The 18,186-nt window shown below is 39.9% G+C and overlaps 1 protein-coding gene across 7 annotated transcripts in view; it reads left to right on the forward strand.

Moving 5' to 3' along the window:
* Positions 1 to 18,186, forward strand: part of TBC1D5 (TBC1 domain family member 5) — a 476,616-nt gene that overhangs the window by 372,559 nt on the left and 85,871 nt on the right. For all 7 annotated transcript variants that reach the window (XR_015733979.1, XM_087892584.1, XM_034402458.3 and 4 more), the window contains 3 exons: positions 4,053 to 4,138; positions 8,385 to 8,620; positions 16,764 to 16,853. Coding sequence is in view for 6 of the 7 variants with exons in the window: in XM_087892584.1 (XP_087748710.1) it covers positions 4,053 to 4,138; positions 8,385 to 8,620; positions 16,764 to 16,853 (412 nt within the window). In the remaining variant the exon portion in view is untranslated. The remainder of the gene's footprint in view (positions 1 to 4,052; positions 4,139 to 8,384; positions 8,621 to 16,763; positions 16,854 to 18,186) is intronic.

Here is an 18,186-nt window from a genome sequence, read left to right on the forward strand (position 1 = left end):
CGCACTTATGACCATCCTCACATTTATGCCCGTTGCGGCATTCTTAACAACCGTGTCAGTCATTTCACCACTACTTGTCTTCACCATGGTCATAAGATAGGGCGAAAAATGTAAAATGTGAGGACAGTCGTAAGTTCGAGGAGTGGTCAAAAGTGCGAGGACCAGGAAGAGAAGGGAGAAAGGAAGGGAAGGGAAATTAGAGTAGGAGTGAGGGGAAGAGAGGGAGGAAGAGAGGAGGAGAAGGAGAAAGGAAGAGGAAGTAGGGAGGAGAAGAAGCGGGGGGGAAGAAAGTAAGAAGGAAAGAAAAGAGAGAGGTGGTAGGTTTGAGGAGAAAGATTGCTGTACAGTAAAGAAGATGAAATGGAAGAAAGGCAACCCCAAACAAATATAAAGATATTAAGATAAAGAATGAATTGTTAAACTTTAAAGAATAAAAGAGAACAAATATGAATAAATAGCAATAATTAGAAACACACATACAAACATACAATTTATTTTTTTGGAACAGAGTATTTGGCCGGTTCACAAATTTAAACAGTGTTTAGTCATTTCAATTAAATTTACAATTTCTATATTTCCTTTTTGCCATATTTATTCCTTATCTATTTTTTTAAAAAAACCAATATTACCCTTCATCCTCATCTCTAATCTTAATCAAATTCAATTTTTCCCTTCTATTTTATATTATACCCCTTCCCATTGTCATCTATTTTTATATCCATCCTCACATTGGTTAATTATGTGATATTACAGTTGTTTAATATAAATTCAACATTTTAATATAAATCAATTAGTTATATAACTATCTTTTTTGTATATTAATCAATATGAACATGAATATTCCAATTATTTCCATGCAATCCAATTTCTTACAAATCAATTAATTATATTTACCAATAATAATAAACCAAATAATTTCCCCCATATATTCCCCCAAACCACAACTTAACCATTTCTGCTTTCAACACAATATACAATTAATAGTATCTCAATTATTACAATTCCCTAGTTAAATAGAGCTTTTTTTCTTTTGTGTTTTAAAATCTTGAACTCTCCTCTTTTTCCCTAAATTTTCCATTGTTTGCACCTACCTTTTTTGGTGAGGAAAAATAAATCTGCCTGCCTAATTTTCCAACGTTTATTTATTAATTTATTAATTTAATTTGTATACCGCCCTTCTCCCAGAAGGGACTCAGGGCGGTGAACAGCCAAAATTAAAAAACATACAAATGCAAAAGTTAAGATAATTAAAAGAATTAAATCATTGGCTACCCAACGTTGCAGCAACAGCAAAGCCAACAGCCTGCTTTACTTTCAGTTTCGTTTTTCAGCATAGCTAGGGGGGGAAAAATCTGCTCCAGCAAGCAGCAGAGCCCTGAGCAAAACAGCTGAGAGCAAATCAGCTGAGAGTCACAGGCCCTAATCAAGGGCTAATTAGCCTATGCTGAAGCTCCGCAGGCCAATAAAATTACAAAAAAACACCGAACCGTTTGTTAAATTGCTGGCTCGCCCACCCCTCACCCACCACTATTTATTGGCAATAAATAGTGGTGCGGAGGGGCGGGGCGAGCCAGCAATTTAACAAACAGTTTGGCCGAACCCCCTAGAACCGGCAGAATCCCACCACTGGATTAAATTTTAAGAATCTTGGATACATTTGCAATAATGATTATCTTCAAGAGTAGATCTTAAAAAGTCTTATTCCCTCTTCCTGAAGCCTTACCAAATAAAATGGTGGACTAATTGTACATCATACTGATTAGCGTATTTTCCGGCGTATAAGACGACTGGGCGTATAAGATGACTCCCGACTTTTCCTGTTAAAATATAGGGTTTGGGCTATACTCGCCATATAAGACTACCCCTCTTCCAACGCACACCAAATAAAAATTAAAAAACATCAACTGGCTCACCCACAATGTAAAAGCAGCTGTGCTAAACCCAAAATGGTCCCTGCAACAAGCAGGAACCTCACACAGCCACAAAAAGCCCAAAAACCCAACTTTCACACTTTACACACACAAAATTCCACATACAGCTTTGTGAGATTTTGTGTGTTTGTGTAGTTAGAGTGAAACACTACAGAAACACACTAAATCTCAGAAAGCTGTACAAATATTATTTTATTTTATTTTTATTTTTATATGAAAGCTAAATTTAAAACTTCCTAAACTTTAAATGGCTAGGTCTAAAAAAGAACAACTAAAAAAAATCCCAATTAACTATTTTTTTAAAGCTCCCAAAGGGGAAAAAACTTACCCAATAGAACAGAGTCTCCAACCTGGGTAACTTTAAAACTTGTAGACTTCAACTTGGGTGTCCTCCTGGATTCACGGCTATCTTTAGAACATCATTTGACGGCCGTGGCCAGGGGTGCCTTTTATCAGGTTCCCCTGATACGCCAGTTGCGTCCCTTTCTGGATCGGGACGCCTTGCGCACGGTCACTCATGCCCTAGTTACCTCCCGTATGGACTACTGTAATGCTCTCTACATGGGGCTCCCCTTGAAAAGCACCTGGAGGCTCCAACTGGTCCAGAATGTAGCCGCGCGGGTGATTATGGGCGCAGCTTGTTACGCCCATGTAACACCTCTCCTATGCGAGCTGCACTGGCTCCCGGTGGTCTTCCGGGTGCGATTCAAGGTGTTCGTTATCACCTTTAAAGCACTCCATGGCTTAGGACCTGGGTACCTACGAGACCGTCTTTTGCCACCAATAGCCTCCCACCGACCAGTTCGTTCTCACAGGGAGGGACTACTCAGGGTACCGTCAGTCAAATTATGCCAACTGGCGACTCACAGGGGGAGGGCCTTCTCTGTGAGGGCTCCAACCCTTTGAAATGAACTGCCCCCTGAGATACGAAATATCCCTGATCTCCGTGCTTTCCGCCGTGCCCTCAAGACCCTGATGTTCCAACAGATGGGGCTAAACATATGAACATGTGAATGATTTTTTAAAATGTTATCTAATTCTGTCTTTTATTTAATTGACCAAACTAAGTAATAATTTTAATTAGCAATTTTATGATGTTTGTGTATCTATATTTTTCTTGACTGTACACAGCCTTGAGTCCTACGGGAGAAAGGCGGTATAGAAATATAATAAATAAATAAACTCCCAGAATTCCTCAGCCAGCAAAGCAAAGCTGGCTGAGGAATTCTGGGAGTTGAAGTCCACAACTCCCTGCCTGCTTGATTGCAGGCAGGGAGTGGCTTGCTGATGGAATGGATTGCAGGCAGGCGAAGCAAGGCAAGCGTTGCATCTAGCAGCTAAGGTAAGCAAGCTGGACGGGGAAAACTTTTTTCCTTTTACATGGCTCTGGCGATCCAAGCTGAATTGCCTGATTAGCAGGCAACTCAGCTGGGATCGTCAGAGCTTGGATTGCCAGAGCCATGTAAAAGAAAAAAACTTTCTTCCTTTTAAATGGCTCTGGCGATCCCAGCTAAGTTGCCTGATTAGCAGGCAACTCAGCTGGGATGGTCAGAGCTTGGCTCGTCAGAGCCATTTAAGGCTCGTTAGAGCCTTTCGGGCTGGTCTGCCTGGTTACAGGAGAACGACACCCTGCGTATAAGACGACCCCCAACTTTTGAGAAGATTTTCATGTGTTAAAAAGTCGTCTTATACGCCGGAAAATACGGTATATGTGTATTAGCATTTTAATAACCATTATTCAAGTTCTGTTAAAGCAAACTAATATTTATATTATTAATGATTCAACTGAATGATTTGGGGGAATAAAAAATGAGGGGGGAGTATACAAATATGTTTATATATAGCACTTTTGTTTATGCTTAATGTTTCATCTTGAATGTTTTGATAAATGGAGAAAAAGGTTGGATGCACCATCTAGTGGTTGTGCTAGTTTGTTAAATTTTGTTAAAATAGATACACTGCAACTTGAGATTAAATGATTATGTTTAATGCATATATTTAAAAAGTCAGTACTTTTAATTTAAATCTTATTGGATGGAAATATGTTGGTCATATTTTAAAATGTTTTAATTAAGCACTCTGACAATTCTCTCCCCCCCCCCTCTCTCTCTCTCTCTCTAGAGAAATCCCAGACCTATAGCTCACCAATTCCAACAGAATTTGGATTACTACAAAGCACATGGAGCTGACTTAATGAATAAAACTCGGTAATCATGCTTTGTATATTATCTATAAAGGTGCTTTGTCAATAATTCCAATACATATTTCAAATATATTTTATGTATCTTATGAGCCAGTAACAGTGATGTTAAGAAAATATTAGAATAATTTTCTCAATCTTAGAAAACTGAGTTGACACAAGAAAGACCTTGCTTATTGTCACACTTATATTGCTCTAAAACATAATCAAATAGACCAGCGGTGAAATCCACTTACCTTCACTACCAGTTCAGGAAGCATCTCTGATGGTAAAAAAAGGGACGCTACCAGTGCTACTGGTTCAGCGAATCGGATAGAATCAGGGATTTCACCACTGAAGTAGACTTGATAGAGACTATTCCATAGCTAAAACTCAAGTATCAAGAAGACCACTTTATTTGCCACAGCCAATTGTAAAGAGCATTCAAGTTAACATGAAAAATTCTTCTTCAGTTATTTGAGACTCGAGAGACTATATGGGTTATTGAATGTCAGTAATGATACTTAGAATTTGGGCTATAAGAAAATACTTAGTGACTACAATTTTAAGACTGGCTGTTATTTGCATAGTTGATTTCTCCCCCTCCTCCCAGTTATTCTATTATTTCACACATAATTAAATTGTGCCTTTCCTTAGCCTGTGAACAACCACAACATCTACAAGGCAAAGATTCAAGGACATAATTCTTCAGCAAGTTATTGCTTTGGTATCTAGAGAGATTAGATGGTGCAGCTATAAAGATGACTTGCTTTGAACAAATTTTGTCATATTACTCAATTATAGCTACCATTTTTAGTTATCGTTGAAATAGATCTTTCTCATCTGAAATTGGAACCTCTAACTCACTAGAAATCCATACTACTATGAGAAAAAAATAAAAGAGAAACCAACTAAGTGTTACAAATCCTTGTGAACCACATTTACATTACTTTGATTTCCAAGAATTTGTGCAGATTTTTTTAAAAAATTCACAGTATTATAGCAGTTTTTCTTTTCCAGTGCTCATATGCAAAAAGACTTGTCCTTGAATCAACTTTATAAAACAAAACATTTCATTTACACATACTGCACAGGCTGAATCATTGCACAGCTTTGTTTTAAAAATATCCCATTGATATTCAAGGTCAATTCTTATTATGATTAACAAAATTGTTTTCTCCATGTATTGCATTCATGTATCCTTGACATTCATTTAAAAAATACCTTGCTTTTAAATATATTTCTTAATGACCATAAGGTAACCTTCATTTTTTTTTTGTCAGTGTTGTCCCTTTTTCTGATTGTCCCTTTCCATCTTTTCACCAAGATGGTAAAGAAATGGATTCTGACCCTTGCATTATAGTCTTAATCATTTTACATTTATGTTTCAGAGCATTCAAAACTAGCAGAAAGATAGAACTTCATTTGTTAAAGTTTCTATATCATGGGCCTTGTTAAATTTGTAACAGCAATTTAGGGTGGTTGCTATTTATGTCAAGGGCATTGCAAGTTAAGAGTATGTGCACAAAAAAGTTAATGAACCACCAAAATTATTGTACAAGAGAAAGGGGATCATTATGAACAAATTACCTCTAATTGTAATGATGTACAGTCAGCTTATAAAACAATGTGAATACTTTCCCCTAGCATCCTCCTTCATTAGGAGGAAGAGAGAGATTGAGAGACCTGAAGATTGTTTTAGAGCATGAACTGGAGACAGGCAGTGTGAGCCTTTCCAGATATTATTGTTAATGGCAACAAGAGATGTTGAAAGCACTAATGTTCACTCTTAATTTTACTGGGTTTTGGCTATAGAAAGGCAAAACCTATTATTATCTGTTTTTAACAGTATGGTCACTAGGTCACTACCCTGGTTCCCCGAAAATAAGACATCCCCGAAAATATTTAAACACAAAGCTGGAAATCAGGAAAGACGGCAAGAGGAACACCATCTTGCTCCACGCGCCCCAAAATAATAAGACCTCCCCGAAAATAAGGCCAATTGCTTATTTCGGGGTTCAAAAAAATATAACACAGGGTCTTATTTTCAGGGAAACACGGTAGTTTGGGGGATAAAGGAAGGAAATGGACAGGGTCCTCAATGTTGTCAGTAGAACCATCCTTCCATGAGATCCTTGCCCTACCTGGTTGGTGAAAGTCTCCAGGATAGTGACTAGCAGGTGGGTACAAGTAGTGATTAATTTCTCACTGCAAGTATGTTCCCGGGGCCTTTTAAGAAGGCCCTGGTTCACCGCCTCCTTAAAAAAATAATCATTTGATCCCACCTTCATGGATAGTTCTCCTGGATCCTGGATTAGAAATTCTTGTCATTCAATCCCTAGTCATCTCATATTTGGACTTCTGCATTCACTTTACATGGGCTATCCTTGAAGAGCATTTTGAAGCTTTGACTGGTGCAGAATGTAGTGATGTGGCAATTTTAAGGCCTCTACACTGGCCCATGGTACACCATTGCTCTGTGAAATGCTCTGGTTACCGGTTTGCTCACATGTGCAATTCAAGGTGTTAGTTATTACCTTTAAAGTCCTGCATAGCATGGACCCAGGTTACTTGAAGAACCTTCTCATCCTGATGGGACTGGCTTGCCCCACATGCAGTAGCAGAAGGGGCGTACTGCAAATGCTGTCAGTCAAGGAATTTCAGCAAGATCACATAAAGTGGTAGCACCACTTTATAATGCTTTGGTAAGAGTACATTTGGAATAGCATCCAGTTTTGGTCACCACAATATAAAAAAGATGTTGAGACTCTCTTAGAAAAAGTGCAGAGAAGAGCAACAAAGATGATTAGGGGACTGGAGGCTAAAACATACAAAGAAAAGTTGCAGAAATTGGGTATGTCTAGTTTAATGAAAAGAAGGACCACAGGTGACATCATAGCTGTGTTTTAATATCTAAGGGGCTGCCACAAAGAAGAATAGGTCAATCTATTCTCCAAAGCACCTGAAGGCAGGACAAGAAGCAATGGATGGAAAGTAATCAATGAAAGAACCAATCTGTAACTAAGGAAAATTTTTCCAATAGTAAGAAGAATAATTAATTAGTGTAATGACTTGCTTCCAGAAGCTGTGGGTGCTCCATCATTGGAGGTTTTTAAGAAGAGATTGGACAACCATTTGTCTGAAATGATATAGGTCAGTGATGGCTAACCTTTTTGTCATTGCGTGCCAAAAGCAGAGGGCACACGGGGGATCATGCACGCGCGTGCCCGTACCCGTAATTCTATGTGCGCCAACTCCCGTGCATGTACATATGACCCCCCTGCACTCCCCTGCTTTTGGCACGCGATGGCCCAGTGGGCCCAGTAGGCCCGTTTTTTTGCTCTCCCCAGGCTCCAGAGCCTTTCTAGGAGCCTGGGGAGGGCGAAAACGCCCCCCCGAGGCCTTCCGGAGGCTGGATCGGTCTATTTGCCGACTTCCGGTGGGACCCAGAAAGCCCCAAAATCCGCTGCCCACCGGAGCTGAGCTCGCATGCCCACTGATATGGCTCCATGTGCCACTAGTGGCACGTGTGCCATTGTTTCACCATCATGGATATAGGGTTTCCTGCTTGAGCAGGGGGTTGAATTAGAAGACCTCCAGTATCCTTTTCAAGTCTTACTCTGTTATTTTGCCCTATTAAACATCTTACCTCCTGAGGTGAGATTGGCTTTCACCCTTCTGACCTTCAGCAAGAGCCTTAAATTTTGGTTCTGACAGATGGCTTAGGGGCCCAACAGGGGAGTATCACACTAGAAGTGGTTGATTAATTAAGATGCAATCCAACATCTCTCCTCCTCCCCCAAAATCTGGCTCCCTCCTTCCCATTTTGTAATTATGATTTTACTTTGATTGTATTTTCATTTTGTGTTTGAAATATTTATCTCTGAAGGTTTTAATGTTTGCATGCTGTAAGCTGCTCAGAGTCACTTTGAACAAGATGGACAGCTGAGTGAGTGAGTGAGTGAGTGAGTAAGTGATCTTGGTTGTAAAATATTCCCAAGACAGACAAGTTTATTTTTTCCAGTAAATAAAAATGTTCCTGTGGAACAAAGTTCAGTGTGACTTTCAAAGGCTCCAGAGAATGAAACAATCTACCTCCCTAGAAATAACTAGTGTTACAAGTAGAATAATACTATATTATACTCTCTAGAATCATTGTAATATTTTCTTGGGGTGATTAATTACAACAAATTCATTTTGAAATTTTCTGATTAGTTTGGTAGTGTCAATTAAACATGGTATCAGCAGTTTGTTTTCTTTTTTTTCTTTTTCAGTGTCAATGCAAAGGTTGCTCCTCTGAACATAAATAAGGTTTCTAGTAGCTTATTGAATTTTGGTCGCAAGCTGATTTCCCCAGCAATGACTTCTAGCAGTGCAACTCTTCCAGTTGCAGGTAGCAGTGGCAATTTTTCTTCTGTTGTCATGCCCACAAGGAGCACAGTAGAACTCCCTCCATCTCAACAGCAAAGAATGATGAAATCTGAAAGTGTGCCAGTTCAGCTAAGCAAAGGTAAAAATATGCCATTCCTGTTTTTGAAAACCAAATTATATGATAAACCAAGATAAAGAGCTTTCAACATAATGTAAGATGGTGATATGAAATCTGCATATCAACTTGAACATCTTCTCTTGCCACCATGTCCTACCTGATATAATTTATTTATCAGATTTCCCAACTGTTTCCCAATTTCAGTTTCCTTGTTTGCTTTATTTCCTTTCTCATTACATCTTTATTTGACTTTGTCCAACTTCTGTTGTTTGAAAATGCTGAATGCATAATACACTCTTAGGTATGTATTCATTTTGTAAATCGGGGACATCCAGCAAATTTCCTTCCAAAACTTATTTTTTTAAATATGGTTTGGTAATAGAAAATATGAAATGGGAATCAGCTTGCTGTAAACCATATGACAGTGTTAAACAGTATTTTTATTTTATATTTTGTGAAAATGCTCAGAATTCCAAATGCCCTCCCAATTAAAAATGAAAATGATAACCTACTAACTGTCTTTAATAATATTTATTTGTTGTGTTCTTCTAATATCAACATAACTCTGCTTCTGGGGAGTTTAATCAGTGGAAATGCATGCCTCTATGTTATTGCAAAAGTATATTACATTAATTGATTTTACCATTTTCCTAATATATAAACATATATATTTGTAGCCAAAATAAATACTGCCATTCTGCCACCTTATTGTCATAGCTATTTTGGATATAATTTTTATTAAGAATTACAGTATTAAAAACTAATACAAATTAATGTTAGGAAAAGAGAAAGAAAGAAAGAATAAAAAGTGCAAGGAAAAAGAAAAAGAAAAAATATAATTTCAAAGAGAAAGAGATGACTTCCAGCCTTAGTTTCTTCACTAAACTGGTACCTCTTAATTCCATATCCCATCCCCTATCTAAGTAAATCCATAAACATACACTTTTATTTAACCTTAATAATAAAAAAAACCCCCAATTTTATATTCCTTCCTTTTACTTATAACAATCTTGTTAAGCCGAATATTATCATAGGATTGGTTCCACTTCAATTCTTTTTTATCCCATCACACAGATTTCTTCAAGGCTTTGACAAGCCTCTTTTGTAGATCTAATAAAAAAAACATTTTCCAGGTCATTTTCCCAGTTTATCATTTTAATTTTTAAAACTTCAGCCAGTTTCTTTTGTATATCCTATACAGCATCCTTTTCCAGATCATTCTTGTTGCCTGTTATTTGCAGTTTCACATTTTGTGCTTTCTCTATCTTGTCAGATAAAATTTGTTGCACATCTTGTCATTCCTTCATTTACATCTTTCAGACATAGTCTTTCCATAGAAGCAGACATCATTACTCAGGGTTGATATTGTAGTTATTAATTTCTGCCCTTATTCTTCAAAGTTCTCCTTTAATATTTCTGATGTTATAACATTTTGTATCATTTTGTAAACCCGAATATTAGCAGACATCAAGAATAAGTTGTATTTTTTTTCTTCAGCATAAAATCTTTAGTCCCCTTTAGAGTCAAGTTTCTAAAATCATCACCTATCTTTTCTTATGTCTTAAGATAGCCAAAATAAGTCTGTTTCCCATGACAAGTTATTTTTATAAATGCCAATATGTTATAATAAACGTCATTATTCCAGATTTATATGGACCCTTATTTCATTTATACTTTCTTAAATAAAATTTTAGTAGCTTTTTGCTGTTTATTTCAAATTTTTAAGCTCTTCATCTTATAATTATTTTTTCTTTTAAAGTTGAAGATAAACACTCCCAATGAAGACTTTTCAAACTTGTCATTCTAAAGGTCTCTAATAATTTTAAAATGATTAATAAGAATTTTTCAAAAATTAGAAAGAAGTGTGAAAACTTAGTGCCCTTCAAAAGGCTCCGCTACAGAAGTGAAAGCTGATCTCAATGCTCAGACCCACAGAGAACTACTATCCTGTGATATCTGTTGTAGCGCGGGAATAACGAGAGGCACGAGCAGGCTAGTAACAACAGCTCTTTAATTCAGGTTGAGACTTCAGCAAAAGAACACAGGCAACAGCCCTCTTTATATACTTTTCCGAGGTGACCAAGAACCAATCAGGATTCACTGTACATTTGAATTTCCCACACAAAATAGATACATACATAACACCCCTCCACTCCCAGAAGGCACTTATTCTATCTATTTACATATTTACATACAAAATCACGCAGGTGACCAGGGCGTGTCTTAATCCTGGTTGACCTGCGCAGTTCAGTTGTTGGCGAGGCATCGAGCCGGTCGGAGGGACCTCCGGTCTCTCCCGGCTCCGCCAATGGAACCTCCTGGATTTCTCAGGAGGTGTGGCTATCTCCGGCTGGGAGTGTCGGCTCGCTGGGGCGGTGCTGGAACTCAGGGTTGCCAGATAAGTATTCCGGCTTACTCGGGCTTGAGGTAGCTGTGTCAGGAAGACCTTGAAAGTTAGGACATGAGTTTTCGTTTTGTAAACGTTTACGCAATTGATCTATATGCCTCCTCCAGATTTTACCATGCCCTATATCGACTGTATATGACTTTGGGCCGGTAATTCCCACGATGGTTCCCTCTACCCATAAGGGCCCATTGGTGTAACTTCTAGCAAAAACTGGTGTTCCTACTTGGAATTGTCTTAGTCCTTCCCCTTCCCCCTTGAAGCTATCGGGGAAGTAATTGGGATGCAGGCGGTCGAGAATGCATCTTAGTTTTCGGCCCATTAAGAGCTCGGCTGGGCTGCGGCCTGAGGTCGGGCACGGGGTGGCGTGCTGTACTGCCAAGAACTCATCTATTCTAGCCTGCCAGTCCCCTGCATCAAGCCGGGAAAGAGCTTCTTTGGCCGTTCTTACAAATCTTTCAGCAAGGCCATTAGAAGCCGGATGAAAAGGAGCGGATAATGCATGTCTTATGCCTAATTCGGCTAGGTAGCCTTCAAATTGAGTTGCCGTGAATTGGGGCCCATTGTCGGATACCAGAGTGTCCGGCAACCCGTGTGTTGTGAATAGTTTTCTGAGTACTTTGATTACGGCCTCAGAAGTGGTAGATGGCATTAGGGCAATTTCGAGCCACTTAGAATATGCATCTACAATAATAAGAAAGTTCTGGCCGTGGAACGGGCCAGCGAAATCAATGTGAATCCTCCCCCATGGCCCTTTTGGTTTTTCCCATTCGCGAATGGGAGCTATGGGCGGATCTGGGCGGGACTCCTGGCAGAGCCTGCACTTCCCCACCCACTCAGTGACATCTTGGTCGAGATGTGGCCACCAAACATAACTACGAGCTAGGCCTTTCATGCGAACAATACCAGGGTGTCCCTCATGCAACATTTCCAGAACTCTGTGCCTTAACCGCGAAGGAATGACCACCCTGTCTCCCCACAACAAGCAACCCCCCAACATTTGACAGTTCATTTTTTTTGTTAAAGTACAATTGAAAGTCACCACCATCCACCTTGGTTGGCCAACCCCTCGTTAACCAGCCCATTACAGTGCGCAACACAGAGTCTCTGGCAGAAACCCTCGCCACCTCGTTTGAAGAAATGGGGCCCGGGGAAACAATGTCAAGCAGTAAAACCGGGGCTTCCGGGGTCGGGTTGTCCAATAATTCGGGCAAGGGGCATCGGCTGAGGGCATCAGCATGTCCTAAAGTTTTGCCCGGCCGGTGGAGCAGTCTGTACGAGTACGCGGCTACGAAAATGGACCATCTGGTCATCCGGGGGGAAAGAGCAGCCGGGGTCGGTTTATCTCCAGCCAAAAGTCCCAAAAGAGGCTGGTGGTCTGTAATAAGTTCAAAATTGCGGCCAAACAAATACTCGTGAAACTTTTTGACCCCCGCTACAGCCGCTAGCGCCTCCCTATCTAGTTGGCTATAGTTTCTTTCAGCACTAGACAAAGTACGAGAGTAATAGGCGATGGGCGCCTCTAACCCGTTCGGCAGTCTATGGCTTAGAACCGCACCTAGACCAAAAGGGGAAGCGTCACAGACCAATACTAGAGGTAGTTCGGAATTGTATTGGATGAGGAAACTGTCCTCAGACAAAAGTCTCTTTACTGCGTTGAATGCGGCCGCTTCTTGCTTGCCCCAAACCCACGGAACGTTTTTTCCAAGGAGCCTGTGCAGAGGCTCCGCAACGGTGGCTTTGTGTTTGAGAAACATCGTATAGAAATTGAGGAGGCCCAGGAAAGCCTGCAGTTCGGATTTTGATTTGGGGGTGGGCGCGCTTTGGATGGCCCTAACTTTGCTTTCTGTGGGGTGAATGCCCGTGCCGTCGATTCTGTAGCCTAAGAATTCCACTGATGGAACCGCTATCTTGCATTTTGTTCGCTTGAGTTTAAGTCCCGCTTCTCTGAACCTCGTTAGGACTTGTCTAACCCTCTGGCCTAACTGAGTCTCGTCTTGGCCACTAATCAAAACATCGTCGAAATACGGGACAACACCTGGGAGGCCGTGTAGAAGGCGCTCCATTGTGCTTTGAAAGAGTCCTGGGGCGATGCTGACCCCAAATTGAAGCCTGGTGCATTTAAAGGCACCTCTGTGAGTTACTATTGTCTGTGATTCTGCCGTAGCGTCATCTGCTGGCAGTTGCTGGTACGCCTGCGCAAGGTCTAGTTTTGCGAATAGCTTGCCAGGCCCCAGGGAATGTAGTAGATGGTGGACTACCGGATAGGCGCTCTGCTGGAACGCCTTGTTAATCGAACATTTATAGTCAGCGCAAATTCTAATTGAGCCATCCGATTTGACTGGCGTGACTATTGGGGCTTCCCACTTAGCGTGATCTATGGGAACTAGCACCCCTTGCTTAATGAGCTTGTCGAGCTCCGCATCAATTTTGGGCTTTAAAGCAAATGGAACTCGTCTTGCTTTTAGTCTGATTGGCGCTACGTTGGGGTCTAAATTAAAGGATATAGGGGTCCCCACATACTTGCCTAGAGTCTCTTTGAAAACGTCCCGAAACTCGTGGAGCAGGGTTTCTTTAAGTGATGATTCCGCTGATGCTGTGAACGCCCGTGAAACCCATGCCGAGGGCCCGGAACCATTTCATGCCCAGTAGACTTGGTAGAGGCTTGCTAACGACGGTCAGGGGCAGCTTTTTCTGGAACTCGCCGTAGGTGACCCAGAACGTGCCCACGCCTTCAACGGGAACTCGATTTCCCTGGTAGTCTAGTAGGCGGATTTTCTGACGGGACAGCTGGTTCTTCAAGGCAGGAGTGCCTTGAGTGTTGACCAGGACATGATCGATAACGTAGACCTGGTGTCGATTTCCATTTCGCACGATTTGCCATCGATTTCTACTTTCGTGTAGACTTTCTCATCGTCGGTTGTGCTGGCTTGGCCGATTCTCGTGCTGTAGGTCTCCCGCTTTTGAGGTTCGCGCCGTTTTCTCACGCCGTCATCTTTGATTGGCTGTTTTGAACGAGCCGGTTCTGGTTGGTCGTGGTAGTCACGTGACTTTCGACTACACGGAAATTGAGCTCTGCAAACTCGTGCTAGGTGGCCTTTCCTGTCGCATCGCCTGCAAATGGCTTCTCTGTATTTACATGAATGTCTCTCGTGATCCCCGCCACAGCTGGGGCAGTTCTCGTGGCGGCGGCTTTGTTCACTCGATTTCTTTTCTGTATGGAAGACGTCCTCATCCGACTCTTCCTCTGTGTTGGTTCGCACCTCTTCTCTGTGGACGGGGGCTGTTTTCGGCCCGTCTTTGCTTGGACTGGGTCGCTGCAGCACTTCCGAAGCTTTCGTTGATGCCTCGTGTGCTCGGGCTTCATCTAGCGCCCCGGCTAGCGTGAGGTCTGGCTTGGCTAGAAGACGCCTTTGTAACCGGGTATCTCGAACCCCGCAAATCAGTTGTTCAAGCAACGCGTCGTCTAAGTCTCTGTAGTCACAATGCGTTGCAGCGCGGCCACATAAGCACTGACCGGCTCTCCTTTTTGAACTCGTTGCCGGAGTTCGTAGCGCTGAACGAATTTAGACGGAACTGGAGCGTAGTGGGCTTTCAGGTTGGCCTGAAGGACGTCCCAGGGAACCGTCTGGACTGGGGTTGGCTCGCAGAGGGATTCGGCCATCTCGAATACGTCTGGCCCGCAGTGGCTTAAGAACAGGGCCCTTTTTCTGTTCGCAGAGAGCCCTTGCATTTCGCTCGCTTCCAGGGAGCACTCGAACCTGGTCAGATACAATCCCCACTTCTCTCGGGTCGGGTCGAAGGGTTTTGGCGGAACATAGGCAGACATGCCATGTCTCCGTGTTCGCTAGTCACCCTGGCTGAAACTCCAAGCTCTTTTGAAAAGCCTCTTGTGTCCTCAATCCCACCTTCGTCGCCAATGTTGTAGCGCGGGAATAACGAGAGGCACAAGCAGGCTAGTAACAACAGCTCTTTAATTCAGGGTGAGACTTCAGCAAAAGAACACAGGCAACAGCCCTCTTTATATACTTTTCCGAGGTGACCAAGAACCAATCAGGATTCACTGTACATTTGAATTTCCCGCACAAAATAGATACATACATAACAATATCCTTGTAAGGAGCAGTCATCTGGAACACATTAGGGTGCTCTTCCACCCTTTCCTTAACTGGAGATACTCCAACAAACCAGTCTACTCACTATTTCCTTGGTTTTTATCACAGTTGTCAGCTCTGATTTTGCATAGCTATCTTCAGCTTGCTCTATCTTCCCTGGAAGTCTTACAACATATTGGCATAACTTATAAATTGGTCTGTTTATAATCAATAGGAGTAAAATTGTAGAAAATGTTATCTAGGTGATCAAATCCATCCATTCTGTATAGCCCCAACAAGTGTCTGTCCAGATTCTGTTTGTACAGCCAGTGAAGAAGAGTTCAATAGATCCCTGGATGATTAGTCCTACTACTGTAATGTCATGTAACATTATGTCAGATTAAGTTACAATAAATGTGAAACAACAAATAAATAAAAAGAATAAACAGACAGGGTGGGAGGATAAAAAGTCAAGTTGGTGGTTGTGAATGTGAAAACAAATTTTGTATTACAAAGGAACAGTGTTTCATTTATGTCATGACCACTTCTTAACATTTCTATTTCTCCCACCACACAAATACTCATTTTACATTGTATTGCCATTAATTCTATCAAGCTGTGGCTACAAATAAAGGAACATGATTAGTATTCTATAATTCATAAGACTGAGTTCTTCCAATTACATTTATGCGATATAAATTTCATTTCCCTATTCAAATGGAATAAAAAATTGGCATAATCAAGTGACCACACAGTCCATATTTATTCTGCGGTAATTATTTCTTATTCGAGCAGAATACATCTCACTTTCAACCAAATGGACAACAATCCCTAACGTCATCTAAGTGCTTTCAAAATATTTTCTCACAAGTCTTAGAAAACAGGTTATACTTTTGTTACTGCAATCCTTTTTTTTTTTTGTCCTCACTTGTGAATAGTCTGTAAATCAAACTATTAAAGCTGAACATAACATTCTTTTATCCACAAAAAGTCCATGGATCAATGACTTATAATATTGTGATTTTTTTTTTTAATGGCACAAACTTAAATGCTGTATGCTATGTTCATTGTTATACTTTAAATAATAGAACTCAGCATAATATTTTGAAACTTTTCTGTAATGGGCCTAGCTTAACTGTAGATAACATAAAACTGTGTTTGGTCCTTGTTTTGAATAATTCTGAAAGGATTCCTGGTGATGTAAGGGAATTTGTAGAAAACCATGCAACTCTGTGCTTTTGAAATTACTTACTGTTAGAATAGACCACTAGCATTTGTATGATCACTATCAGGTTTCTCAACTCCATTGGAATGTTGCTATTAATAGCATTATGTCAAAATTAGTTATAAAATATAGGAAGAGCCAAAAGAAAATATGTATAATACATGCATAGAACTAAGCAGAAATTTAGGGTATTGCTGTTTCTAATGCTCATTTTGCACTATTAACTTGTTTCCATTAAAATTAAAAATATTGAGATAAGTGGAATATTCAAGTTGATATCGATGGAATAGAAATAGTTGTTGTGCATACATGTTATTTAAAAAAACAGACCACATCAGATGTTTTTAAATATAACAACTTCGTTGTCTCTTCGGTTATGTAAAATTTGGAAGATTTGACTATTTGTTTTACTGTAAAGATTTCTTTAACTTTACTTATTAGGAGAAGTAGTTAAAAGCAGTGATGCCCACGTATCAGTTCCTGTCCGGAATCTAAGCAATCTCCATGGGACAGTTACTACAGTAATACATGGTATGTTTTGTCTATAATATTGTTATTTGGGAACCCAAAGATACATGTTGTTTGAAATTTTTAAATATGTACCATATATACGGATCCACTAAGTGGCACTGTTGTTTAGGGGAAAAAGTATGCATCTTCCTTGCATAAGAACCCAGAGCGACCTTTTAAGAAAATAGGAGAAAATATAATCTTACAATAAAACCAAAAGCGCTTTAATCTGGAACCTTTGTTATTATTTAAAAAACACCGAGGTGAAAAGCCACATCTTCAATAGCTGAGAAAGCTCTTAACTGGGCCACAACATCCAGGTAATTGCAAGTTCCATGGTATTTAGGGAAGTGATTTTTTAAAATACTTGACTCCTAAGCCATTTAGGACTTTATAAATTAATATCACCACTTAATATTGGATGGGATAATTCTCAAATAACAGTTCAATGTTTTGGGACTGGTGTGATATCCCATTTAATACTCATGCAGCTACTTTCTAACCTGCATTCTTTGAGGGTATATGTTCTCAGATTAGGAGTCCAAAAATAGAAGCCCTAGAGGTTGAAAAAACATTCCAGAAGAAGGCAATAGCAAATCATTTCTCTGTATTACCAGGAAAAATACAAATATGTGTATGTGAAATCACAAGGAATTGAACTCAGAATTACACAGATTTATAGTTCCTATTCTTGATATGTTGCTAAATCTACTAATTTTGCTTATAGTAATCTCTACTCTTTCGTGTGAAATTTTCCTCTTTCACATACAAAAATATGAAGGATAATTCTGTCAATTAAATTATTATTAAAGGATCATTCTGTTGAGCAAAATATACCCCTTCATACAAGAGATTATTTCCATGTAACAAAATCTTTTGGTAGCTAAATATTCCAATAAATCAAAGATGTAGGTTAAATAATTATAAATGTTCTTTAGTCGAGAACACAGTACTTAAACAAGCAAAAGCGCACTTTTTCACTTCTACTGTGGATAGTATTTGTGGGACAACATTGATAGCTTTGATTCAAAATAAATTAGATGAATTAAACTGGCATAGCTAGAAAATTCAGATTACAGATCCTCAACAGGATTACAAACAGGATAATCACCTGTTTTATAGAAAATCACATTACAATTTTGATTTCCATTTTGTTTAAAGCATTATATCACTAGATATCAGAGGAGGTCTGGGGATTTTAATCTCAAAATATCTGGATGAGAGGTGAGGAAGCTGGGCTTTGAATATGATATGGGGAGAATACCATCTCATTCTCTGTCTGAAACCATAGAATAAAAAATATCATCTGCATGATTTGGAGTGTTATTGTTATACTTATTGACTTTACTTAGAT

Source organism: Pantherophis guttatus, chromosome 4 (assembly GCF_059756535.1).
Source record: "Pantherophis guttatus breed Tessera chromosome 4, ASM5975653v1, whole genome shotgun sequence".
Taxonomy (NCBI): Eukaryota; Metazoa; Chordata; class Lepidosauria; order Squamata; family Colubridae; genus Pantherophis; species Pantherophis guttatus.